At 54.8% G+C, this 21,998-nt stretch overlaps 8 protein-coding genes across 8 annotated transcripts; 3 read left to right on the top strand and 5 right to left on the bottom strand.

Moving 5' to 3' along the window:
* Positions 1–697: 697 nt before the first annotated feature.
* B0H18DRAFT_1002391 (uncharacterized protein) lies at positions 698–3,363 on the top strand. Its single transcript, XM_048028366.1, is given in 11 exon segments — positions 698–970; positions 1,030–1,224; positions 1,300–1,376; positions 1,445–1,532; positions 1,582–1,737; positions 1,798–1,886; positions 1,935–1,973; positions 1,993–2,057; positions 2,111–2,817; positions 2,869–3,050; positions 3,111–3,363. 11 exon segments carry the CDS (start codon positions 815–817, stop codon positions 3,265–3,267), a joined length of 1,911 nt encoding a protein of 636 aa, XP_047894465.1. The 5' UTR covers positions 698–814; the 3' UTR covers positions 3,268–3,363.
* A 364-nt stretch (positions 3,364–3,727) lies between these two features.
* Positions 3,728–5,357, top strand: B0H18DRAFT_1002388 (uncharacterized protein; the record flags this gene model as incomplete). Its single annotated transcript, XM_048028365.1, has 4 exons — positions 3,728–4,084; positions 4,136–4,213; positions 4,243–4,302; positions 4,329–5,357. Coding segments are annotated over 3 exons (1,167 nt in total), but the record flags the coding sequence as incomplete, so codon positions are not given.
* Positions 5,358–5,437: 80 nt separating this feature from the next.
* B0H18DRAFT_274144 (uncharacterized protein) lies at positions 5,438–6,711 on the bottom strand. The gene is made up of 4 exons (XM_048037372.1): positions 6,322–6,711; positions 6,089–6,267; positions 5,585–6,033; positions 5,438–5,532 (listed from the first exon to the last, which is right to left on the bottom strand). Exons 1-4 carry the CDS (start codon positions 6,376–6,378, stop codon positions 5,519–5,521), a joined length of 699 nt encoding a protein of 232 aa, XP_047894463.1. The 5' UTR covers positions 6,379–6,711; the 3' UTR covers positions 5,438–5,518.
* B0H18DRAFT_274167 (uncharacterized protein) lies at positions 6,565–8,140 on the bottom strand. Its single transcript, XM_048037373.1, has 5 exons — positions 8,024–8,140; positions 7,891–7,963; positions 7,712–7,835; positions 7,166–7,353; positions 6,565–7,109 (listed from the first exon to the last, which is right to left on the bottom strand). The coding sequence occupies exons 3-5, from the start codon at positions 7,805–7,807 to the stop codon at positions 6,752–6,754; spliced, it is 642 nt and encodes a 213-aa protein (XP_047894462.1). The 5' UTR covers positions 7,808–7,835; positions 7,891–7,963; positions 8,024–8,140; the 3' UTR covers positions 6,565–6,751.
* A 273-nt stretch (positions 8,141–8,413) lies between these two features.
* Positions 8,414–11,502, top strand: B0H18DRAFT_875377 (amp dependent CoA ligase; the record flags this gene model as incomplete). Its single annotated transcript, XM_048040418.1, has 17 exons — positions 8,414–8,578; positions 8,903–8,957; positions 9,022–9,036; positions 9,299–9,325; positions 9,381–9,399; positions 9,455–9,484; positions 9,537–9,852; positions 9,901–10,021; positions 10,074–10,088; positions 10,140–10,186; positions 10,239–10,318; positions 10,371–10,398; positions 10,460–10,589; positions 10,652–10,853; positions 10,910–11,031; positions 11,090–11,277; positions 11,344–11,502. 17 exons carry the CDS (start codon positions 8,414–8,416, stop codon positions 11,500–11,502), a joined length of 1,719 nt encoding a protein of 572 aa, XP_047894461.1.
* A 204-nt stretch (positions 11,503–11,706) lies between these two features.
* B0H18DRAFT_1002368 (uncharacterized protein) lies at positions 11,707–13,294 on the bottom strand. Its single transcript, XM_048028364.1, has 2 exons — positions 12,735–13,294; positions 11,707–12,683 (listed from the first exon to the last, which is right to left on the bottom strand). Exons 1-2 carry the CDS (start codon positions 13,129–13,131, stop codon positions 11,932–11,934), a joined length of 1,149 nt encoding a protein of 382 aa, XP_047894460.1. The 5' UTR covers positions 13,132–13,294; the 3' UTR covers positions 11,707–11,931.
* Positions 13,295–13,878: 584 nt separating this feature from the next.
* B0H18DRAFT_1103992 (uncharacterized protein) lies at positions 13,879–17,851 on the bottom strand (the record flags this gene model as incomplete). The annotated part of the gene is made up of 14 exons (XM_048032601.1): positions 13,879–14,533; positions 14,572–14,985; positions 15,052–15,119; positions 15,332–15,430; positions 15,457–15,551; positions 15,603–15,787; positions 15,841–16,562; positions 16,626–16,735; positions 16,799–16,887; positions 16,947–17,099; positions 17,150–17,231; positions 17,297–17,373; positions 17,449–17,565; positions 17,711–17,851. 14 exons carry the CDS (start codon positions 17,849–17,851, stop codon positions 14,141–14,143), a joined length of 2,745 nt encoding a protein of 914 aa, XP_047894459.1. The 3' UTR covers positions 13,879–14,140.
* Positions 17,852–18,091: 240 nt separating this feature from the next.
* B0H18DRAFT_1002352 (uncharacterized protein) lies at positions 18,092–20,863 on the bottom strand. The gene is made up of 9 exons (XM_048028363.1): positions 20,653–20,863; positions 20,403–20,597; positions 20,251–20,327; positions 20,095–20,182; positions 19,890–20,045; positions 19,741–19,829; positions 19,569–19,690; positions 18,814–19,511; positions 18,092–18,753 (listed from the first exon to the last, which is right to left on the bottom strand). The coding sequence occupies exons 1-9, from the start codon at positions 20,797–20,799 to the stop codon at positions 18,559–18,561; spliced, it is 1,767 nt and encodes a 588-aa protein (XP_047894458.1). The 5' UTR covers positions 20,800–20,863; the 3' UTR covers positions 18,092–18,558.
* Between the last annotated feature and the right edge of the window lie 1,135 nt (positions 20,864–21,998).

Below are 21,998 nucleotides of genomic sequence, written 5' to 3'. Positions count from 1 at the left end.
TCAGGGATTCGCGATTGCTCGAGTTTCGTCCACATCTGTTGCACTTGAATGGCTAACCTTTCCTTCTCCTCCTCGGCTCTTCTCGCAAGGTTGTAGGTATCTCGGGACATGTCTTCAATGTTACGCAGAGCACTCCGTGTCTCTTGTGATGTACAACAGAGTATCACTGAACACACCAAAGGTATATGGTGTGTATTCCAAGCAGACGGGGCCGACAATGAGCAGGAATATACATCGCAACGCCCGGCTGTATGGGCCACGAGCGCTCACGTGATCGGTACGACGCGTCTGTGGCACAGATCTCAGCGCGTCTGAGCCTGTGACCTTGTCGCAACTTGATAGCACAAACCATGCACTTCTACCTCTAGTCACTTATGAGAAAGTTGTTGCTTAAGACCATTTGCAGGTAGTGTCCAATTGAGATTCACGAAAATCCTTGTTTTTGCATCAGATCTACTACTGGTATAGCCCATTTCGGCACAAAGAAATCCGAAGTTCGAAAATTCAGATTGAACACTATCTCGGGGGCGATGTAAAACCCCCATTTACACGCTCACTTTGCGTATCTAGAGGCTGTGGAACCTTACGAAGTTTCTGCAAGAGTGTGTACCACTGCCTCGCGCGTCGCCACAGATCTCAAACATGAACAAACAAACAGTGGCTTTGCAGGCGTTGCCCCTCCCCACTTTGTGGCCAACCGCGTCGGGTTCAGTACTCAGTGGCTGCGTTCAGCTTTAGACTTGACCACTACTGGCTTGCCCATCGCTCTCTTTCCCCCATTTTTACCACGCGTCTCTAACAACTACACGCGAACATGGCTTCAAAAAGGTCCAAGCGAACAAAGGCATCTGCGCCTGCGAGCCGCAGAGTTACCGTGACTGCCAAAACGGAGGCTCGATGGAAGAATGTGCGCGGCCGACGCGGCGGCCTGCAAGATATGCTCAACATGCCGATGGACGTTATTCAGGAGGTAGAGTGGAGTCATGCGCGCCGTATATGAACCATAGACTGACGATACTACTCGTGTAGATTTGCTTGTATCTCCATCCTCGCGATCTGCTGAGTCTCTCCAGGACGTCGAAGTCGTTCCACAAGTTCCTCATGCAGCGAAGCTCCGCCTATTTATGGAAGGGCTCGATAAAGAACATCGTAGACCTACCTCCATGCCCGAAGGGATGGATCGAATCCGCATGGGTGTCCCTCATCTTCTCTCCGTATTGCACGGTACGTGGTACGGTTCTCGGCGAACCGCGACATTTGTCTGATGCATATTGAACCACGCACGCGTCTTATCTCAAGGCTTGCGGCACAGGTAAAGCTGCGACCGTGTACTGGGAGTTTCTGGCTCGGTTCTGCGTGCGTTGCAGGCCCCAAATGTCAGCCTTTCATTATTGGCATTGCTTCGTCACGATCGCTGAAGCCATTCCTGTCTTCACGTTCTTAGGGTTGTCGCTGCGAATAGGGTAGACAATATTCTTGACTGTAGACAATGGGAACATTTCCAATCTATACCAAACGATATATTTCTCGAAGTACGTCTACACAGATGCTCCGAGCTCCACCTACTGACTATGCTCATAGGCCGAAGCGGTCACAGGGTTTAGGGGACCGTGCTATATCCAATCTCAAGTGTTCGAAGCTATCGACACTTACGGAAAGCTCTATGCAGCTAGGAAGTGGGATTCCGCGGCAAAGCTCGCTGATAAAGACATTCAACGAGCGCAACAGTTCCGTGAGGCAGGTCACATAGTTCATTTATTCTGTGTCATCTGGTCTGATCCAGCCATGTTAATGCAGCACGCGGACTTATGCCAGCAATGGGCCGAGAAGGAAGAACTGAGACACATCCAGGAGGTTCGGGCGCTCATAAACGAGCGTTTAGAAGAGTACGTAGGTCATTGCATTTGATTGTACATCACTGAATTTCGATGAAGGGTCACTTCGAGGCTACGTGTTCTGGGATGGGGGGCTGAGTTGGACTTTTTCAACAAGAGACAGTACTCTGCTTTCGCAACACAAGCACGTCCAGGTTGCCAAGAAGCTCACGAACGCGGTCAGTATTAGCGATTCTTCACTCATGCATGTACACTGACGACAGAGAATTCTCTAGCCTGGCAGAATATGAAGGACGAATTGGCCGAATGCATGGAAGACATTCGCGAAGAACGTCTGGAGCATGAATACATGGTTTTGCTGGCGAAGCGCTGGCCATTTCTGAAGAGCGTGGCGACTGGGTTCTTGGACAGGTACCTCGGCGAACATCCGGAGATGCTGGACTATGGGCTGAACATCGCGGACCTCGCTCTGTCAAAAGAGTTCCGCGACATCATGTGCGCACCTGCGGACGAGGTCGTGGACAGATCACGCTTCCTTGCATTGGAGGGTCAAGTGGACGCGATCGTGGAGAGGTGGCGAACACGCGTCTGCGAAGAATTGCGCACTGCATGTACCAAGCACAAGCTCAAAGTGCTGCTAGGCGTGGACCCGCTCGACCTCGCAACAACGCTGTTCGCCGTCAATGATAATCCAAGGTTCTCGAAGTCTAGATTCTTTCCCCATATTGTCGCCCACAGTGATCTCCGTTCTGCTCTCCCAAAGAGCGGGAAAGACACATACGAGAAGTTTGTCTACGGGCTCAGGGATGTGCACTGCTATGTGGCCCCTGACGGACTCCGCCCACTGACTCTGCCGGATCGCATTCGAGATATCATACGAGTGTGCGGAAAGGATCCGGACGTGGCTCTGGCGGCAGATATGGATGCTTTGGATCTCAGGTTAGTCAATCGTTATGAAGCCATAAAGACATGGCGCCGCGCGGTGAGTACACATTTTTGACCACTGCGGAGAAGCACTCAGTCTCTGTACAAGATGTTGGAGACTGCCGATCTAGGCCCTTGGCCATTCCGGTTAGCGAGTGCCGACGAGACTGCCAAGACTAAAACGCTCGAACTATCAAGATTGCAAAGAGCAAGACTGTGGTCGTGCGCCAGGTGTGAGACGGCGCACATACCAATGGTCCACAATACCGTGCAGGAGCATCTTCGCGACGAGTGAGTAGCACGGTTCCCATGATATCCTAGACAGATCCGTGACGCGGACTCTGTTTTCAGGCACGGCGTCGAACATGCGAACCTTGAAGACATCAAGTTGAACCAGAACCTAGTGGCGTCTGTGCTAGCCCAGTCAGGGACTGGTATCTTGACGTCTGATCTAAATGACACGAAGCGGTATTATGACCGGGATGCCCTCCGGAGCCACTTATGGTAGATATTTTAACGTGTGCCTCGATGTCGGCCAATGCATAGTCGCGTAACGCAGCCTGAGGTTGGAGGCTCGGCCGCTCGGAGAATGATTGATGATGCTGCACTCACGCAGCCTATCCCGTGAGTAACCACTCGGGAAGATGTAACAACTCCCTGTCTTTGGCTGACTCGGAAATCTTGATGAGGTGCGTTGGCACCTCCTTGTCACGCATTGCGATCTGCCCGGGGCAGATCTATAGTCGTCTTTAGTAGCATTAAGCAAGGCAACCAGGATGCCCACGCGGTGAGTCGCTGCGACTTGCCGCTAGGCATCCGACGCAGCTCGTTACTTCCTGAATTGTCGGCGGTCATCAACATTCCCCATCGACGTCGCGTTGCGACAGGCACTTCTGGCTGTCTCAAGTGTGCAATACGTCAGGTCCTGGCCACCCTTGCGCAATATCGTCGACTGAAGATCACGGTGCGTACTAACAGCCCTCCATCTCTCAGCGAGACCGACTTACACAACTACTAGGTTTGCCCTGTAATCCCTTGAATCTTCCCGACGCTGCCGGCGACTTTACATAGTGACGATTACTGCCTGCTTACATCTTGTTGCATGACCAAAGTGCACGGCGAGGGGGCTGCGTGGCCTCCCGGCGGACTACTGCACCAGAAAAGGTAAGAGATACCAAATGCGACCCTCGGTGGCTGTCACGGTGCGCCGGGGCGATTCGTCTGCGCATTTGCCTGGCCGAATGCTCCACAGTCTTCTAGTCGGGTCCGCCGTCTGGTGACTCTGGTGCGCAGCAGGGCGGCAGCGATATGTCCGCCCAATATGACTAGGCCGCGCCCTATATAAGCAGTGAGTTCTTCGCTCACGGCCCTCAGACTCTTACCATACCAGCCACAATGTCTTCCCCCAGCTTCACATCAAGCTCTTCCAGCCTAACGGCGTCACTCGTGCAATCGTCTTCACGCCCTCCCGACTTGGGACGAGCTCGCCAATCGTGTCAAGTCTTTCTTCGACATCCCTGAGAACTCCGTCGCTCTGACCTACGTCGACGCCGACGGCGATGAGGTGAGCTGGACTCGCAACCTGAACTCCATGAGCTCTTCACCACCCTTCCCGGAGACACCGACTCTACCACCCTTAAGTTCGCGGTCCGCGATATACGCGACCTCCGTGAGGGCTCGTCATTTGAGGATTCGGACCATACGATGTCTTCACCGTCAGTTCAAGACGATAGCGAATCACCGGTTGACCGCACCGCCGATCTCGTCGCCGGAGTGGACGCTGCTCAAGGTGAGCAAGCACCGCCTCAGATCGACGAACCTGTCGTTCGAGACCCTTCAGCCGTAAACATGTCCCCAGGGGGCTTCGACTCTCTTCGAGGCCGTGGCGGTCACCGAGGCGGGCGGGGCGGAGGACGGGGCCGCTGTGGAGGTCCTGTCCACGGCCATCGCGGCCTGCCTCGCGGTCCTCCTGGCAGGCCTCCCGCCGATCTGCCTTTCCCCTTCGTCCATGGTCTACCTCCTCGTACTCGCGGCGACTTCGTAAGCCACAGCCTTCCACCGCCCCCGATGAGTCATGAGATGTCCCGCGCACACAGCGCCCCTCCTGCGCTCTACGCCAATGCCCCTGAGGGCATGTTCCCTTTTGAGATATTCGTGGACATGGGTCTGTCTCGCGAGCGCTTTCCTCGGTCCCGTAGCCCCTCTACTTCTCCGTCTCGTAGCTCAACCCCGAACGACGGGTGCGACCGCCGCCCCCACGGACATGACCATCGTCAGCGGCATCACGTCGACAATCACCGTCGTCACCACCACAACGTCGGTCATCACCATGGCCATGGCCAGCACCAGCGCGGGGGGCCTCAGCATTTCGGACGTGGTAGGGGATCCGCCTTTGCTTTCGACATGCGTGGTGGTCGCGGGCGAGGCGGCTTCGGGGGGCACGGTCCATTTGGGCACATGCACTTCGAGATGTTCCCTGACTTGCAGCAGCATGGGCTCGGATCCGGTGGGCGCGGTCGTGGCTGCTTCCCTCCCGGGTTCGGTGCGCGTGGTCGCAGTATGGGCCTCATGGGCATGGTTGGACCGCACGGGCTCTGATTTGGAGGGTCTGGCGCCGTGATAATCAGCGTAGAAATTCGAGTATGTAGTCGTCAAGAAAACATATGATAGTATTCAGCAGATGTAGAGTCGTGCCTGCAAATGGCCATGTCTGCGCGTGATACGCAAACCACTATGAATGTGTTGTCGTCCGTCATCGATCATAAGCCATCATCTTTGAACACGCAGGTCAGCGCTTTGCAGATGAGAACATACAGTAAACGTACATTTTGGTGAGAGATTGAAAGGAAGTTCAGGTAAATGAAGTGTTTCCTTGACGTAGTACTGCACGTCGTCGGCGGCGAGTGAGATCGAACTTAATTCCCATGGGTCTTGCCACTCATCGTAATATTCACACCTTCCAGGCCCTCGAAATTTCGAACCTACGCGTCGCTTCTCGCGCACTTGAGAAATCCTGACTGTATCCTCCACGCCCAGGCGCTGTCCTTCTTCCAGAGTCAACGGTTGTCTCCTCTCGCAAAGCTTCGCGCAAGCGTCCCAGCACCATTGCTGCAAATTCAACCGACGCGCGGTAACGATCTGCTCGGCCAGTGTTCCTGTATCCTTGATGCGCTGCACAATAAAGTCGCGAATGCGGTCGAACTCCCACTTGACAGCCAGTTCGAGGGCCGCCGCCCACTCCTCGTACGTCGTTAGATCGCCTTGCCCGTAGTTGCTGCGCGACAGTCACAAGTGTTAGAAGACGAGTGCAAACAGAGTTGGCGACTCACATCGGGTATATACAGGACAGGAAACAGGATAGATCGGCGCTCTTCATGCCTTCAAGAACGATCGGATTGTCATCCGACTTTCCTTCACCGGACGACGATGACTGCGAGAACATCGCCTGAAAAACGGGCGAATCGCGCTGGAAATAGTATCGATGCACGTTGAACAACGTATCCTCTGCCTGACTCGTGCGTAATCAGCGCCGCACGTAATCGGAGGATGTACCAAGGCATACCAGGAAGATCAGGCTGCCATCGTCGAAGTAGTATCGCTCATGGCGTGCGGGAGCCATTGTTCTGTGAGCAGGTGTGCGTTGAGATGTGGGCGTAGGAGCAAGTCATGGTCTGTCCAAGACGATCGTGATATATCGAACACGATGCCACCTCGGTAGTTTAACAAGAGTGTACACCTTCTTGAACCTTGTCCTTGCTGAGATGGTCAGCGGGCACGGTGCAACCTGTCGTGTATGCGGATCACGCGTGGTACTACAGATAAAAGGGTATATGTCCAAACATAACGAGTGAGTTCTACAACTGCACGAGAAAGAAGGCCCGGCGAACATCTATAATGATCCCATACAGGCCCAGATAAGATAGAAGCGCGAAGCTCCGGCCACAAGAGGACCATCCAAGCAGCACCAGCTGCTCGTCTAAGAAGGCACAGCTTCATTGCTGCTGTAACAGCCGGAGCGCAGCCCTCAGCTTGTCGTGATCAACGTTCCCGCGGTTGCACCGAATGCTGTACTGGCGCACGTCCGAGATGACCACCGCCTCGTCCACGCCCAGGCGGCGCCCCTCGGCGAGCGAGAGCGGCTCGTACCTGCTGCAGATCCGCACGTGCGCGTCGTAGAGCCACTCCGCGAGCCGGTGCGCGCGCGCGAGGAGGATCTGGTCCACGAGCGGCGCGTTCGCCGAGAACCACACGACGGCGAGTGCCTGCACGTCGTCGAACTGCCATTTCACCGCGAGCGCGAGCACGGATGCCCACTCGTCCGTCGTCTCGAGGTCGGGCTTGCACACGCTTCTGCCCGAGGCTAGGTGTGAGCGAGGGCAGGGTACATAGATCGGCGGCTGACGCACCTCGGGTAGAAGATGGTGAGGAAGCGAGCGAGGTCGAGCGAGGTCGTGCCCTCGAGGTAGACCGGACGGTCGTCCGACCCGCCTTCGTAGTCCTCGCCGGGCGGCGAGGGTAGCGAAAACATATCCTCGAATACCTTCGAGCCCTGCAGGAAGAAGTAACGGTGTATCTTGAACAAGGTGTCTTCCGCCTGTGGTCAACTACGTGAGATGCGTGAACGAGTGGATGATGCGTGATGAACTTCGGAGAAGACAGAAGGTTGGGACGGATTAGTACGCCAGATTGCTGCGGATCGCACACCTGGGCTAATATTCAGTGCGACCCGAGCCTACGGCAAACTGCAGTAACCGGCAAAGCATACGAATGACAAGACAATCTGAAGAGCTATATGCCCGACGGTATGACTTCGCTGTGCCTGGGATGACCGACTCTCGAAAATGCAGGACAACCCTGACTCAGCTTAGGTTACCCTATGATCGCAAGTGGCCAGCAGTCGGCCACATCCCCGGTCCCCGATCTATGTGCAAAGATATGACGGCTGAACGTACCTGAAAAATCACATTCCCGTCCGACAAGTAGAACCTCTCGTGTCGTTTCCGAGTTATAGAGGCAGACGCGTTGAAGTAGGAGGTCCGTTTGTTCATGGCTGCGTAGGACACGGCTACGTTGCAACTGCACAGCTGGTTGATAATCCCGAAACGATGTCCCACTGATATGGCTTACTGACCTGCACCGCGAAGTCCGAACGAGGACCGCTCAGGAAACGAACGAAGTAACTAGTATGCAGCACTCGCCCGAACCTGCACTCGAATTGGCAGACGTAAGTACTAGCGTTTTGGTGGGTTTGGAAGAGATCTTACACGAGGATGATCAGAGAATGATCGCGTGTTGGGGGCCCTGGACTCGGCCGGCGTCGTCTCCAGATAAGTAGACCGAGATAGTCTAATAGGGATGCACAGCATACCGGAGCTCAGAAGGCCAGCAGTTTGGTGCACGCATCGTCGGAGAATAGCGTTGAGACAGAGATATATGCAACCTGCGCTGAAGTGCTGTGCCTCCCGAAACTCCGTACCCCGTCGCGCCCGGCAAGGCCTCGTCCATCTGCATCAAACATCGGCCCTCGAAGCTGATCGCGAACACGCTAAGTACACTCACAGCAACGCGCTCATATAAAGGTCCTTGCCCCGTTCACCTACTCGCAACCAGCATCGCCAACACTCCTTTTACGAACTTGAAAGCTACTTGCTAGGATGCGCGTAATCCACGGTCCCGGAGGTGCTCTGCCAGCTATCCCAGATGACTTGACCATCCCGCAGTTCATGCTAGATGCCGACCACCCAAGCAGACCAAAGACAGACAGGAATCGGCCATGGATGATCGAAGAGACCACAGGCAGGGAGGTGGTGAAAGCAGAGGTGAGTAGACTCGTTCTGGATTGAGCTTACCTGGGGTCGGCACGTGGGAGGCGGTACAATCCCTTCCTCCTCCTCCTCCTCCTCCCGTGTCTGCCTCAATTCTCGTTCGGCCTGGCCGTCATGCTGTGGTAGAGCATCTCTACAGTAGCTGTGTGTGTAGCGCGTGCTACTTCTGCGCGGCGAATGTCAAAGTTGGCCTACGTACTGACGACCATGGCGTCGTCGGTCTGAGGAACCCGAACACAGCGATATACGAACACATATATGTTCTTCTGACACGAAAGTACTCAATTGTCGTGAAACTAACCAAGGGTCATACTATAGCTGCACTCGCGCACCGACAGTCTCGCAAATGCGCTCAAAATCCGCTGGAACATCGGTGAGTGACCGGACATTGATTGGTCCCTGATGTCACACACTGAACGGCGTATCCCTGCTATCAGGAGAGGATGATGTTGGTGCGTTACTTAATTTACAACTAGGTCCACGTCGTTGTGCCCCGCACAGAAGGTGCTTCTAGGAGCGGAGGTCGTCGGACGCTGGTATTCAGTGATCTTTTGCCGCTCAACCTGGGCTGCCGTAGCCAAGGTCGCGGCTGGCTGGCTCAGCCTGACCGTCGGATTCCGCCCGCTTATGTGTGCTTGAGAAGCGCGGGGCCTGACGATATGGACTCAGTTGTAGTTTGACAGGCAAACCGACTCATATTAATCGTCCTTATAGCCTGTCTGTTTAGCTCGAACCACGTCGGTACGTCAATGTCCAGACTGCCTTTAACGTCAGCCAACAACTGACTCTCCTGTAGACTACCCAGTGATAGTCTGGTAAGCTGACCCTGCGTGCTACCCATCGGAATCACCCTTGATATGCGCGCTGCAGGGCCGTTCACCGACTGGGAGCTATCGTCAGGTGCGCATATAACCAGTTGTAACTTGCGATTATCAGTCTCACCGCCCCGCAGCACTGCCAACCCCTCCTACACGCACGACGAGCTCGTGCACCAGCTCAAGACCACCGGCACCAAGATCATCTTCGCGCACTCATCCGGTCTCGCAGTCGCAGAGGCAGCCGCGCGCACAGTCGGGCTCAAGCCGGAGCGCATCGTCCTAGTCGACACCGTAGCCAGCGGGAAGGCCCCATATGCAAATGTTTCGGGGCTTATCCAGGAGGGGTCGAAGAAGCCCAAGAGCTACACGGAGCGAAAGCTCAGGCCAGGTGAGGGCAAGACGAAAATTGCGTTCTTGAACTTCTCCAGCGGGACCACGGGGCTTCCGAAGGTAGTCTATTGTCTTGTATGGATGATTGTAACTCACAGCACCTCGCAGGCCGTCATGATCCCGCACTACGCGTTGATAGCCAACATCATCCAGTGTACTGTGTATGCCGAGGGAGACACTAAGCCCGTGGAGAGCAAGACTTTCATACCCGGCCGCAGAATCTACGCAGGTTCGTCCCTTCTCACATATGCCTTGGGTAGGAAGTCACACTTGCCTTGCAGCGCTTCCCCTCTTTCGTAAGCTTCGTTAGCTAGGGCTGGTCTCCCAGGTGTGATAACAGCTTGCAGACGCATATGGCTTGGCCTTCATCATGCACTTCGGTTTCTTCCTCGGGGTACGTCCTCGCTTGCTCAATACGCGTATCAACTCACAGAAGTCCGTTGCAGATGCCCTTGGTGGTCTCCCAGAAATTCGTCTTCGCCGACATGCTCAAGAGCATCGAGCGTTACCGCATCACCACCCTCCCGTTCGTCCCGTCTCCCCACGCCCTTGACCACTGATTGAACCCGAACGTGCAGCTGCGTGCCTCCCATGGGTGTGCTCTTCGTCAAGGCATGTTCACGTCGGTCACGTACTCCGCCGTTCGCTCACGCGTCCGCACCCGCAGCACCCCGATGTGAAGAAGTACGACCTCAGCTCGATCAAGTCCTTCATGATCGGCGCCGCGCCCGTCTCGCCCGAGCTCCAAGCAGCACTCGCGAGCGTCTTCCCGCAGGCCACCATCGGCCAGGGCTTCGGTGCGCTCGACTCCGGCGCTCTCGTTTTCGCCTTTGACTGATCGTGCGCTCCACTGATGCAGGCATGACGGAGACCTTCACGATCGTGGCGCTGCAGCGGCACGATCAGAAGGTCGGCACGCTGGGCAGCGCGGGCGTCCTCCTCCCTGGCGTCACCGCACGCGTCGTCCGCCCGGACGGCACGGATTGTGCGCCGGACGAGCCGGGGCAGTTCGTCGTGAAGATGCCCTCTCTGGCGCTGGGGTACCTGAACAACGAGCAGGCGTGCGTGTCATTTACGCTTTGCTTCCTAGATTGCAAGGAGCTGACGCGAAGTGTAGGAATAAGGAGACATTCGTGGACGGGTGGCTGAACACCGGCGACGAGGTGATCATCAACGACCAGGCCGAGCTGTTCGTCATCGACCGCATCAAGGAGCTCCTGAAAGTGCGGGGCTTCCAGGGTTCGTCGCCGGCTGTGCTCGTCCGCTTTGCCATTGCTCACGTGTGGACATACGTCAGTTGCTCCCGCGGAACTGGAGGGCTTCATCCTCGACCATCCGGACGTTGCGGACGTCTGCGTTGTCAGTCTGCTCGACGACTTTAACGGCGACCTCCCCCTTGCATTCGTCGTGCCGAACGCGAGCGCCAAGGAGCGCATGAGCAAGGACCCCGCTGAGGCTGAAAAGATCAAGGCGGCGATCATCAAGGTGCGCGTTTCCTCTGATCCGATTTCGTAGGTCTAAAGCACTGACGAATCTTGTGGCGCCCTGCAGTACGTCGCGGATGGCAAGGTCTCTTACAAGCAGCTTACCGCCGGCGTCGAGTTCATCGACGCGATCCCGAGGAACCCTAGCGGGAAGCTGCTCAGGCGGTTCCTGCGCGACAAGGCAAGGAGCGCGCAGAAGAACAAGGGCGTCAAGGCGAAGCTTTGATGTGTCGGTCGGTCGGCTGTCGCCATATCTGTCGGTGCTCACGCCTGGCTGCATGTACTTACTTGCGCCTTGCTGATATCTATTGGTTGGATGTTGTGCTATCAGCTGGTAAGACCTGAGTCCCCGTGCTAGTATGTGTCACGACGTGGTCGTCGAGTGCTCCAAGAAGGCGACAGTCCAGACTCACTCGCACGAGGATGTTACGGAGCCACATCATTAATTACGGAAGGTTCGTGTATCCTACTATGGTTTACTTGGTGCGGCTTACTATAAGTACAAGAAGCTAATGATGTCCTGGGTGTTTTTCTTGTTTTCTCTCTGAAAGCTCGAGGGGGAAAAGATGATGAATTCATTCGAACAATACTCAGACGTCCACACCGACCGTCACGGCGCCGGGCCCTCGAGCTTCAAATCCGAACCCATGTGGATTTACCATGCCCAAGGATTGCCCAAGGAGCCCAAACCGCGACCACGCGCGCCGAACCCGGGAGGGAGGCAGTCACGACCGCGCCCACCGAAGCCGAACGCATGCTGCTGCAAGTCAGGGAACATCTCGAAGCGCATGTGCTCAAATGGACCGTGCCCTCCAAAGCCGCCTCGCCCGCGACCACCACGCATGTCGAAAGCAAAGGCGGATCCCCTACCACGTCCGAAATGCTGAGGCCCCCCGCGCTGGTGCTGGCCATGGCCATGGTGATGACCGACGTTGTGGTGGTGACGACGGTGATTGTCGACGTGATGCCGCTGACGATGGTCATGTCCGTGGGGGCGGCGGTCGCACCCGTCGTTCGGGGTTGAGCTACGAGACGGAGAAGTAGAGGGGCTACGGGACCGAGGAAAGCGCTCGCGAGACAGACCCATGTCCACGAATATCTCAAAAGGGAACATGCCCTCAGGGGCATTGGCGTAGAGCGCAGGAGGGGCGCTGTGTGCGCGGGTCATCTCATGACTCATCGGGGGCGGTGGAAGGCCGTGGCTTACGATGTGGCCGCGAGCACGAGGAGGTAGACCATGGACGAAGGGGAAAGGCAGATCGGCGGGAGGCCTGCCAGGAGGACCGCGAGGCAGGCCGCGATGGCCGTGGACAGGACCTCCACAGCGGCCCCGTCCTCCGCCCCGCCCGCCTCGGTGACCGCCACGGCCTCGAAGAGAGTCGAAGCCCCCTGGGGACATGTTTACGGCTGAAGGGTCTCGAACGACAGGTTCGTCGATCTGAGGCGGTGCTTGCTCACCTTGAGCAGCGTCCACTCCGGCGACGAGATCGGCGGTGCGGTCAACCGGTGATTCGCTATCGTCTTGAACTGACGGTGAAGACATCGTATGGTCCGAATCCTCAGATGACGAGCCCTCACGGAGGTCGCGCATATCGCGGACAGCGAACTTAAGGGTGGTAGAGTCGGTGTCTCCGGGAAGGGTGGTGAAGAGCTCATGGAGTTCAGGTTGCGAGTCCAGCGTCACCTCATCGCCGTCGGCGTCGACGTAGGTCAGAGCGACGGAGTTCTCAGGGATGTCGAAGAAAGACTTGACACGATTGGCGAGCTCGTCCCAAGTCGGGAGGGCGGTGAAGACGATTGCACGAGTGACGCCGTTAGGCTGGAAGAGCTTGATGTGAAGCTGGGGGGAAGACATTGTGGCTGAGTATGCTAAGAGTCTGAGGGCCGTGAGCGAAGAACTCACTGCTTATATAGGGCGCGGCCTAGTCATATTGGGCGGGACATATCGCTGCCGCCCTGCTGCGCACCAGAGTCACCAGACGGCGGACCCGACTAGAAGACTGTGGAGCATGCGGCCAGGCAAATGCGCAGACGAATCGCCCCGGCGCACCGTGACAGCCACCGAGGGTCGCATTTGGTATCTCTTACCTTTTCTGGTGTAGTAGGCCACACAGCCCCTCGCCATGCAGAGTCACTTTGGTTAGGCAACAAATGTAATAAGCAGGGGATAACTGTCACTACGCGAAGTCACCGGCAGCGTAGGGAAGATGAACAGGGGTTTGTGGACAGGCCTAGCATTCGCGTGAGCCAATCTCGCTGAGGTTGGAGAGCTGTTAAAACGCACCGTGACCTTCATTGACATAGCGCATGCGCAGGGCGGACAGGCCATGAAGGCCTGTTGTTGTCGCATACCTTTGACAGCCAGAAGTGTCTCTCGCAACGCGACGTCAATGGGGGATGTTGATGACCACTGAGAATGTAGTAAGTAACGAGCTGCGTCGGATACCTGAAGTCGCAACGTCCTACTAAAAGTACGCAATCCGAGTAAATTTGTGAGTCTTAGTGACGACGTAACCGCCGACTGTACGCATCTGCGCATGCCACATGGCTACTTAAGCATGCTTCATATAATGCGACACACTTGCAATACACAGAGCTCAAGTCTATGCACTGGGATACGATGACCGGCGTGGCGGATATGACGGTCACGTGTGAAGCGAGGCGTACCAGCAGCCCGCCTCATTATTACTGAGTGAGCTTGGATGGTCAGTTGCAAGAGAGCGAGAGGGGAATGATTGGCGGTGTGGGGCGCAGCCCGCAGGGCTGCCCGACTCGAAGAGTGTGCCTGGACCTGAGGGGCAACGGGTGAGCCGCGATACCCAATATGAAGACGTCGAGTACGGCGGCGCGTTGCGGCGAAGCCGTTACCCCCAGTCCAGAAGCCGACGAGCCTCGTCGTACATGCTCTGTGAGTCAGTGTCCAACACTGACGACGCCAATGACCCGTATTGCTGATCAACCGGTTCGCAGAGTCCCGCCGGATGGGCGCCGCGAAGCAAACATCGCTCCGCTGACCCTAGGAGGAGCAGTGCCGCGTCGTGCTCATCGAGCCCGGTGTGTCCAGCCTGACTCGTGTGCAGTGGATGACACGAGTTCGTTACGCTCGTGCCGACACGAGCCAGTGCCAGTGTAAGCATGCTGCTGCTGCATGCTCCTGACTCGTGTGCAGTGAATGACACGAGCGTGTTATGCTCGTGCCGACACGAGCCAGTGTAAGCGTGCTGCGTCCAGCCCGACCCGTGTGTGACACTCGCTGGCTATGAGCTCGTGCTGACACGAGCCGGTGTAAGCATACTGCATCCAGCCTGACCCGGTGTGACACTCGCTGGCTATGAGCTCGTGCTGACGCGAGCCAGTATAAGCCTGCTGCGTCCAGCCTGACTCGTGTGTGACACTCGCTGGCTATGAGCTCGTGCTGACACGAGCCAGTGAAGCATACTGCGTCCAGTGTAAGCATGTTGCCTCCAGCCTGACTCGCGTGTGCATGACACGAGCTAGCGATGCTCGTGCCGACGCGAGCCAGTGTAAGCGTGTTGCGTGCAGCATGAAAGAAACTCAGCGGGTTGGTCCCGCCCGGCGACCAGTGAGCGAGAGCGCTGGTGACGGAGCACTGGGCGGCGGTCGAAGGACTCGGAGTCGGACAGTCCACAATGGCAACCGCTGCTCGCTCAGCTGGATGCTCATGTCGGACAAGCTTGCGAGACAGAGACTACGACTCTGTGTTGACCATCCTCCACGCATTTGTGAGTGGTACAATCATTTGGTCGTTGCTCACATAATCCGGCTCTTCGTCGCCATCGGGATTGATGAGCGAAGGTTGTACCATAGTCCCCTTCCTGTAAGCTACAAGTGGTGTAGTCTTAGTGGAAGAAAACGAGAGCTATTCGAAGGGCGTAGCGGCCGCGGAGCCTTCGAGAGCGGTCGTCCGAGTGGGCGCGCAGAGGAGAGCGATGCGCGCCTAAATCTCCTCCTGCATGCGTAGACTCACTTCTACGCGACGCTCGTGCCTCGCTTCGCTTAGAATACCATCTTCGTACACTGGCTGCTAGCCGTACCGGTGCCAGCATTCACCGATAATCTTGACTCGGAGATGATGTGGCCATCGCCGTGATCAGGTTCCTCTCTGATGTCTGTCTGCATCCTGACCGAGCGCCCTGTAAGATTCACGCTGGCAGTTTACCGACAGGGATCATGATTCGCCCCAATACTGTCGATGCCAAAATCCGGTTCATCTTGATGGCTTCATTCGCTGTCTCCGGACGTTCAATCTCGTGACTACAGCAGCACGCAGTCAGCCTCGAGTGTGAATGACAATGTAGTACTTACTCGTTTCGGAGATGCTCCCATATCGCGTGTCGATCCACGGGCATGCGCGATGTCTCACATCTGGTGCACGTCCACAGCTTTTCTTTTTCTAATTTCACCATCTCGAGTTTCTTCACCTTGGCAGTCTCATCTATGCTGGCCAATCGCCATTTGTACCAGCCGCCTCTGGCCGAGGATAGTAGTATCTGCAACGGAACCATTCAGAAAGACATAGCCACATGGAGGATACCAAGCATACCGCGCCACGCCAAGTGACACATATATGTCTACATTCATCCACCAATCTGACATCCAGCACATCCATTTCCTCCGCAGTGACGGTGACCGGATCCCTTCCGCAGAGCTCTATTATCTCTTGCATGAATTTTGCGCCAGGTTGTATCGGGCGAAGCATATCGCACGATATATAGCAGCGTAGCCGTGCCGATGGTTGGTCGTACACAAACCTCTCGTACCCGTCTTTCGCTTTGAAATTATCAGAGAAGCGCAGATACCGATCTGCAACGACGTCCGGAAAGAATGCATGTTGCCAGAAGCTAGTGCTAGTGCTAGTGCCGGAGAACAGTGTTGTGGCGAGCTCAAGCGGGTCCCTGCCTTCAGGCAACTTGATTTCGTGCTTGACGAATAATCCGCGCAGTTCTTCGCAGACGCGTGTCCGCCATCTCTCCACAATCGTGCCCACATGCCCCTCTAGGGCGAAAAAGCTTGTGATGTCCACGTCCTCGTCGGCAGGTTCGTTCATTATGTTGCGAAACTCCTGAGAGATAGCAAGGTCCCCAACGTTGAATCCGTAAGCCAGCAGGTCTGGATGTTCGCCTAGATACCGGTCTAGTAGCTCGTTCCCAGCGCTCACTAGGATGGGCCAGCGCTTCGCCAGCACGGGTTTGAACTCATGTTCCAAGCGCTCCTCGCGTATCCCTTCCATGCAATGGATGAACTCGCTTTGTATGTTCTGCCATACTGAACAGATCGATCAGCGGTAGTTCGCGCATATATATACAGGAACACTGCTCTGTTACTGACCTCGGTCGGTGAGCTTCTTAGCAACAAGTACAAGCTTGTGTTGAGAGAGTGGCGTGTAGTCTTGGGTCTTGATAAAGTCAAGCTCCGGTCCCCATCCAAGTGCGCGTAGCCTACAAACGATGCTATATCCCCATGATGAGCATTATAAAGACAATTAATGAGGCTGCCCTTACTCCTTAAATCGTCCACGAATAATGGATTCTACTTCCCCGGTCCGCAGGCGCTCCTCATTGTCAGCCCACTTTCGGCACAGGGCCGCATGCTACAGATGATACTCATCAGGTCTATATTCACCCCACTCAATGATGGCAAAGACCCTACCTCTTGTGACCGTCTCGCCTGCTGGACGTATTTGTTAGCGCAGTCACTTGCCTCCTTCGCCTTCCCAGATTTATCAAGTGTTCCGTAAGCTTCGAGGACTTCAAGAATTTGTGACCACATATAGCAGTGTCGTTTGAACCCAGTTACCGGTGCCTGAAAGCACTAGTTGATATACAGAGCTCAGACTGTTGTCAAATACTTACTTTGATGAAAGCCTCTTTTGAAATCATGCCGAAGTGTCGACACTGTTCATGTGTGAGACGCAACTTATTCTCGGCGACGACCCTAGCGATTCAGATACGGGAACGGCGTCAGTGAACGTGATCAAACATATGGGGTGAGAGACTGACATTTTATCCCTACAACTCGTGCAAAATCGGGCGAGAAACTCCCAAGCTACTGCCGCAGCTTTGCCCTCGCCGCAAGCCTAGAGATATAAGCCGTCGGTGCCAAAACACGCATCAGATAATTGCGGCATTCCGTTGTATGACATCCTACTTACGGTACAATACGGAGAGAAGACGAGGGACACCCATGCGGGTTCGATCCATCCCTCCGGACAAGAAGGGAGTCCATCGACCTTCTTCAAGGCGTCCTTCCATAGATACGCGGAGCTCCTCTGCATGAGAAATGCATGGAATGACTTCGTCGTTCGGGAGAGTGTCAGTAAGCCGCGAGGATGGAGATACAAACAGATCTGTCGAACAGCGTCGTCAAACAAATATTCATGCACCTTACGCCGCGCATAGTAAGTCGCGCCTTACCTCCTGGATGACGTCCATTGGCATATTGATTATGCTCTTCAGGCCGCCCCGACGACCACGCACATTCTTCCACCGCGTCAATGCTTCGGCAGTAACCCCGCTCGCAGAGACTTTTCGGCTTTTGGATTTCTTTGGAGGCATGTTCGAGTGCGAGATTCGTAAGCAAAGGTGACAAAGAGAGGGAAAGATGTATGAGCTAGTATGTAGCGTTCTAGTCTGAGAACCAAGTAGTGAGTCCCGAGTCCGAAGATCTGAAGACTGACGCGAACTGGTTGGCCACAGTGCTGCCAGTGAGAGCCTCAGAGCCACGCCACGGTCACGCATAATACACGTGATACATACGCGCCTGTGGCAGCAACGCTGCCAGAAGCTAGTAGGCGGCTACAGCCAAAACACGACATAACATAGAGTCTAACCCATCTCATTCATGCATAGTACAGTATGTGTCAATCCTGACTCTACCTCACAATTGAATTACAGTTCAAAACTGTACAGCAAGACTAGGCTACGTCGCTGAGACGTGAATATATGGAACACGGCATACTAGTGAATAATCCAGCAGGCAAAATAAGTGTCAACATAGTAGCGTACAATGTAACGGACTACCCATTACCACAAGCTGGATCGGTGATTCACTGCCTCGCCTCCGATCACTTCTCGCGCTCCAGGATCGATCAGCGTTGAGTACATTTCAGATAGTAAATCCCGATACGACACCCCATCAGAACAGAGGACGCCAGTGTTTCGTTCATCGCAACATCCCCATCTACAATCTCCGAACGCGCGATCCCATGTCTAAACATCACGGGTCATGCTTGATTCGGTAGCAAAGTCGAGAATATGAACACTCACTCTGTACAAAGATGCTCCATGACAATGTCTCGTGCCACGGGCATACGTGACTCCTCACATCTGGTGCACGTCCACACCTTCGCCTTTGTCAATATTCTCATCTCGATTTCTTTCACTTCGATGATTTCATGAGCGTCGGCCAGCCGCCAATTGAGCACGTTGTGCGGTTCACACTTAGCGGCCTTCACAACCTGTTGCATGAATATTTCCTGTTAGGACAGATGGCCATATAAGACATAAGCAACACTCACCGCACCGCGCCAGGTCACAATCTCATCAGAGACCAATCTGACATCCAGAGCATCCATCTCTCTCGCTGTTGCGGTGTCTGGATCCTTGCCACAGAGTTGTATGACCCGTCGCACGAAGGCATTCGGTTTCAGTGGCTTCAGCGCAGTACCTATGAAGGACAGGTCTGCACGTGCTTGCCAATACACGAACTTTTCATACGCGTCTCTCCTGGTCCTCGGAGTCGGGAAGCGGAGAGCGTTGGGTGCAATGACGTTTGGGAAGGGCTCTATACGTGGAAAGCTGCTTTCGGTGAACTCAAAGAGCGTTGTGGCGAGGTCGAGGGGATCCACTCCTCTAGGCGACTTGATCTTGTACTTGCTGAGGAGTCCACGGAGATGCTTGCATATGCGTGTCCGCCATTTCTCGACGAGTGTGTCCAACTGGCCCTCCAGCGCCAGAAAACGCGCTCGATCAACGACCTCGTCAGCAGGCGCGCACATGATATCGCGAAACTCTTTGAAGAGAGCGAGGTCCTCGAAGCCGATCCCGTAGTCCATTAGTTCCGGGCGCCTGCCAAAAGATCGGTCTAGCATCTCGTCGCCGGCGCTCTTCAGGACAGACCAACGAGCCGTCAGCATGGCCTCGTACTCGTGTTCCAGGCGTTCTTTGCGTATATGTTTCATGCATTGGACTAACTCATCTTGCGCATTTTGCCAAACTGAACAAATGGGACGTCATCGATGAGAGCGTTTACAGACGGATGACTGAGCCTCACCTCGCTCAGTGAGTTTCTTGGCAACCCGAACATGCTTATGTTCTGAGAGTGGTGTGTAGTTTCTTCCTCGTACGAAGTCGAGTTCAAGACCCCATCCAAGCGGACGTAGGCGTGAGGCAATGCTACGTCTAGCGGTGAGTGGTTTTCAGACCGACTGTCTAATGCTGCTTACTCCTCGAGGCGCTCGCGGATAACGGCCTCAACCTCCTCCGTATGCAGGTGCTCTTCCTTTTCGGCCCATTTTTGGCATAAGATCGCGTGCTACACGGACATGGCTGGATCAGACCAGATGGTACAGAATGAATGAACGACGTGATCTACCTCACGGGACCGTCGTGCTCGTTTGATGTCTTCATCACCGAGCTTTCTTGCGGAATCCCACTTCCCAGCCGCATAAAGCTTTCCGTAAGTGTCGATAGCTTCGAACACTTGAGATTGGCTATAACACGGGCCCTTAAACCCCGTAACCTCCACGGCCTACGAACACACTTAGTAGAGCTCGAAACATCTGTGTAGACGTACTTACTGTAAGGAATATATCCTTTGGTATCCAATGGAAATTCCGCCATTGATCGGAGTTAAGGATCTTGTCTACCCTATTCGTAGCAACAACCCTAACACGCGAACGTAGGAATGACATTCAGCGAACGTGAGTAAGTAATGTCGATAACGAAAGGCTGACATTTGTGGCCTGCAACGTGCGCAGAACCGAGCCAGAAACTCCCAGTACACGGTTGTGGCTTTACCTGTGCCGCAAGCCTTGAGAAACAACGCGTGCGGGAGCAGATATACATCAGAAACATGACGCAGTTCACCAGGAGCCGTACCACTTACCGTGCAATATGGGGAGAAGATGAGGGATATCCATGCGGGTTCAATCCACCCCTCTGGACGCGGAGGTAGGTCTACAATGTTCTTGATCGAGCCCTTCCATAAATAGGCGGAGCTCCGCTGCATGAGGAACGTGTGGAACGACTTCGACGTCCGGGAGAGGCTCAGTAGATCGCGAGGATGGAGATACAAGCAAATCTGCACAATATCGTCAGTCAATGATTTACATACCTCGCGCACGACTCCACTCTACCTCCTGGATAACATCGATCGGCATGTTGAGCATATCTTGCAGGCCGCCGCGTCGGCCGCGCACATTCTTCCATCGAGCCTCCGTTTTGGCAGTAACCCTGCCCGTGGCCGCAGATGTCTTTGTTCGCTTGGACTTCTTCGGCACCATATTCGCCTGTAAGTGATAGGAGCTCGTAGTAATGATGGGGGAAAGAGGACGGTGGGCAAGCCAGAATTAGCGGTCAAATCAAGTCTAAAGCTGAACAGAGCCGCTGAACCCTACACAAAGCCACACGGTGTCACGGTCACGCGTCATACACGTGAGACGTACGCGCCTGTGTACCAATGGTCGCCTCGCGAGGCACTTTCCCTGATGACCGTGTGTACAGTATGAGCACTGGAGACATTCGCATATACGTATATGGATGGGGACAAATGAGGCTATACACGAGTTTATTCGATGTCTCAATCACTTCGGGAACAATCAGCTCGAAGAAGCGCGATCTCGATAATTGGACGCCAGAAAACATCGAAATGGAGAATGCGCGAATGCATTGATCTCAGGAGATCGAAAGGCCTCATATTTCCGAAGCGACTGCTGGAAAGCGGCGGAGATGTCGGCCAAGGCCATTGCAGAGAAGCTGACGAGATGATACGGGTGTGTCCAATCTGCAACAGGAAAGTCTGTCAACGGACGATATAGACATCGTATGGCTATCGTAGAAATCTGAACAGTGATGCGGCTTACATTGGAATTTTCATTGCGATCCTCATGAATGACCCCATAAACGCGACGACGTTCTTGTGGAAAAGGTCGAAGCACTTGTAACCGTAACCCAGAGGAACGGGAGGGTGCGAAACAAAGGCCACGAGAGTTGTACTCAAGTTGGCACCGCTGTAGCGTTCAGAGCTTGACATAACAGAGGGGTAAGCTGTGGTAATGAACAATGATCTAGCGGCACTCACGCAACAGCCTTGATACTCTGGCCGATCCACGGCATGCGTATGCCACACAATGGACAATGTAGCACAAGTGACCAGAAGGGTCCTAACTGACAACCCCACGTTACCTTATCGCATACACCCAGGTCGGTGCTGCGAAACGGTTTGCTGCTTTTGTTGGTGGTTGGTGTCCAGCGTCGCGCATAAGAGACAGCGTCGAGACGAGTCTACAATGGTCTGCGGAATAAACCCCTGCATAGTCAGGTCACAATGAAACCATTACCGTGTTGAATGATCGGTCAAGGTTGAATCTGTATGACTGAGAAAAAATACTAACCCACTAGATAGATGCATTTGCCATTGGGCCACAAGGAGATAGCGATTTCACAAGACTTCCTGGTCGATGTCGGACGGGCATCAGGGTTC

The sequence above is a fragment of the Fomitopsis serialis genome, assembly GCF_022376445.1.
Source record: "Fomitopsis serialis strain Sig1Antser10 chromosome Unknown B0H18scaffold_26, whole genome shotgun sequence".
Taxonomy (NCBI): Eukaryota; Fungi; Basidiomycota; class Agaricomycetes; order Polyporales; family Fomitopsidaceae; genus Fomitopsis; species Fomitopsis serialis.
This window is presented reverse-complemented; position numbering and strand designations above follow the sequence as displayed.

Excerpts from the sequence above, each read along its gene's own strand:
- B0H18DRAFT_1002391 (XM_048028366.1), top strand. The coding sequence starts at position 815 with ATGGCTTCAAAAAGGTCCAAGCGAACAAAGGCATCTGCGCCTGCGAGC. Across the intron at positions 1,738-1,797 it reads GAGCGCAACAGTTCCGTGAG|CACGCGGACTTATGCCAGCA; the intron begins GCAGGTCACATA and ends ATGTTAATGCAG. Across the intron at positions 1,887-1,934 it reads ATAAACGAGCGTTTAGAAGA|GGTCACTTCGAGGCTACGTG; the intron begins GTACGTAGGTCA and ends ATTTCGATGAAG.
- B0H18DRAFT_274144 (XM_048037372.1), bottom strand. The coding sequence starts at position 6,378 with ATGGCTCCCGCACGCCATGAGCGATACTACTTCGACGATGGCAGCCTG. Across the intron at positions 6,268-6,321 it reads ATGGCAGCCTGATCTTCCTG|GCAGAGGATACGTTGTTCAA; the intron begins GTATGCCTTGGT and ends CGCACGAGTCAG. Across the intron at positions 6,034-6,088 it reads CTGTCCTGTATATACCCGAT|CAACTACGGGCAAGGCGATC; the intron begins GTGAGTCGCCAA and ends ACTGTCGCGCAG.
- B0H18DRAFT_274167 (XM_048037373.1), bottom strand. The coding sequence starts at position 7,807 with ATGAACAAACGGACCTCCTACTTCAACGCGTCTGCCTCTATAACTCGG. Across the intron at positions 7,354-7,711 it reads ACGGGAATGTGATTTTTCAG|GCGGAAGACACCTTGTTCAA; the intron begins GTACGTTCAGCC and ends AGTTGACCACAG. Across the intron at positions 7,110-7,165 it reads CTCACCATCTTCTACCCGAG|AAGCGTGTGCAAGCCCGACC; the intron begins GTGCGTCAGCCG and ends AGCCTCGGGCAG.
- B0H18DRAFT_1002368 (XM_048028364.1), bottom strand. The coding sequence starts at position 13,131 with ATGTCTTCCCCCCAGCTTCACATCAAGCTCTTCCAGCCTAACGGCGTC. Across the intron at positions 12,684-12,734 it reads CGGAGTGGACGCTGCTCAAG|CCGTAAACATGTCCCCAGGG; the intron begins GTGAGCAAGCAC and ends GAGACCCTTCAG.
- B0H18DRAFT_1002352 (XM_048028363.1), bottom strand. The coding sequence starts at position 20,799 with ATGGTGCCGAAGAAGTCCAAGCGAACAAAGACATCTGCGGCCACGGGC. Across the intron at positions 19,512-19,568 it reads CAAGAAACTCACTGAGCGAG|TTTGGCAAAATGCGCAAGAT; the intron begins GTGAGGCTCAGT and ends CCATTTGTTCAG. Across the intron at positions 18,754-18,813 it reads TTGTGACCTGGCGCGGTGCG|GTTGTGAAGGCCGCTAAGTG; the intron begins GTGAGTGTTGCT and ends TTCATGCAACAG.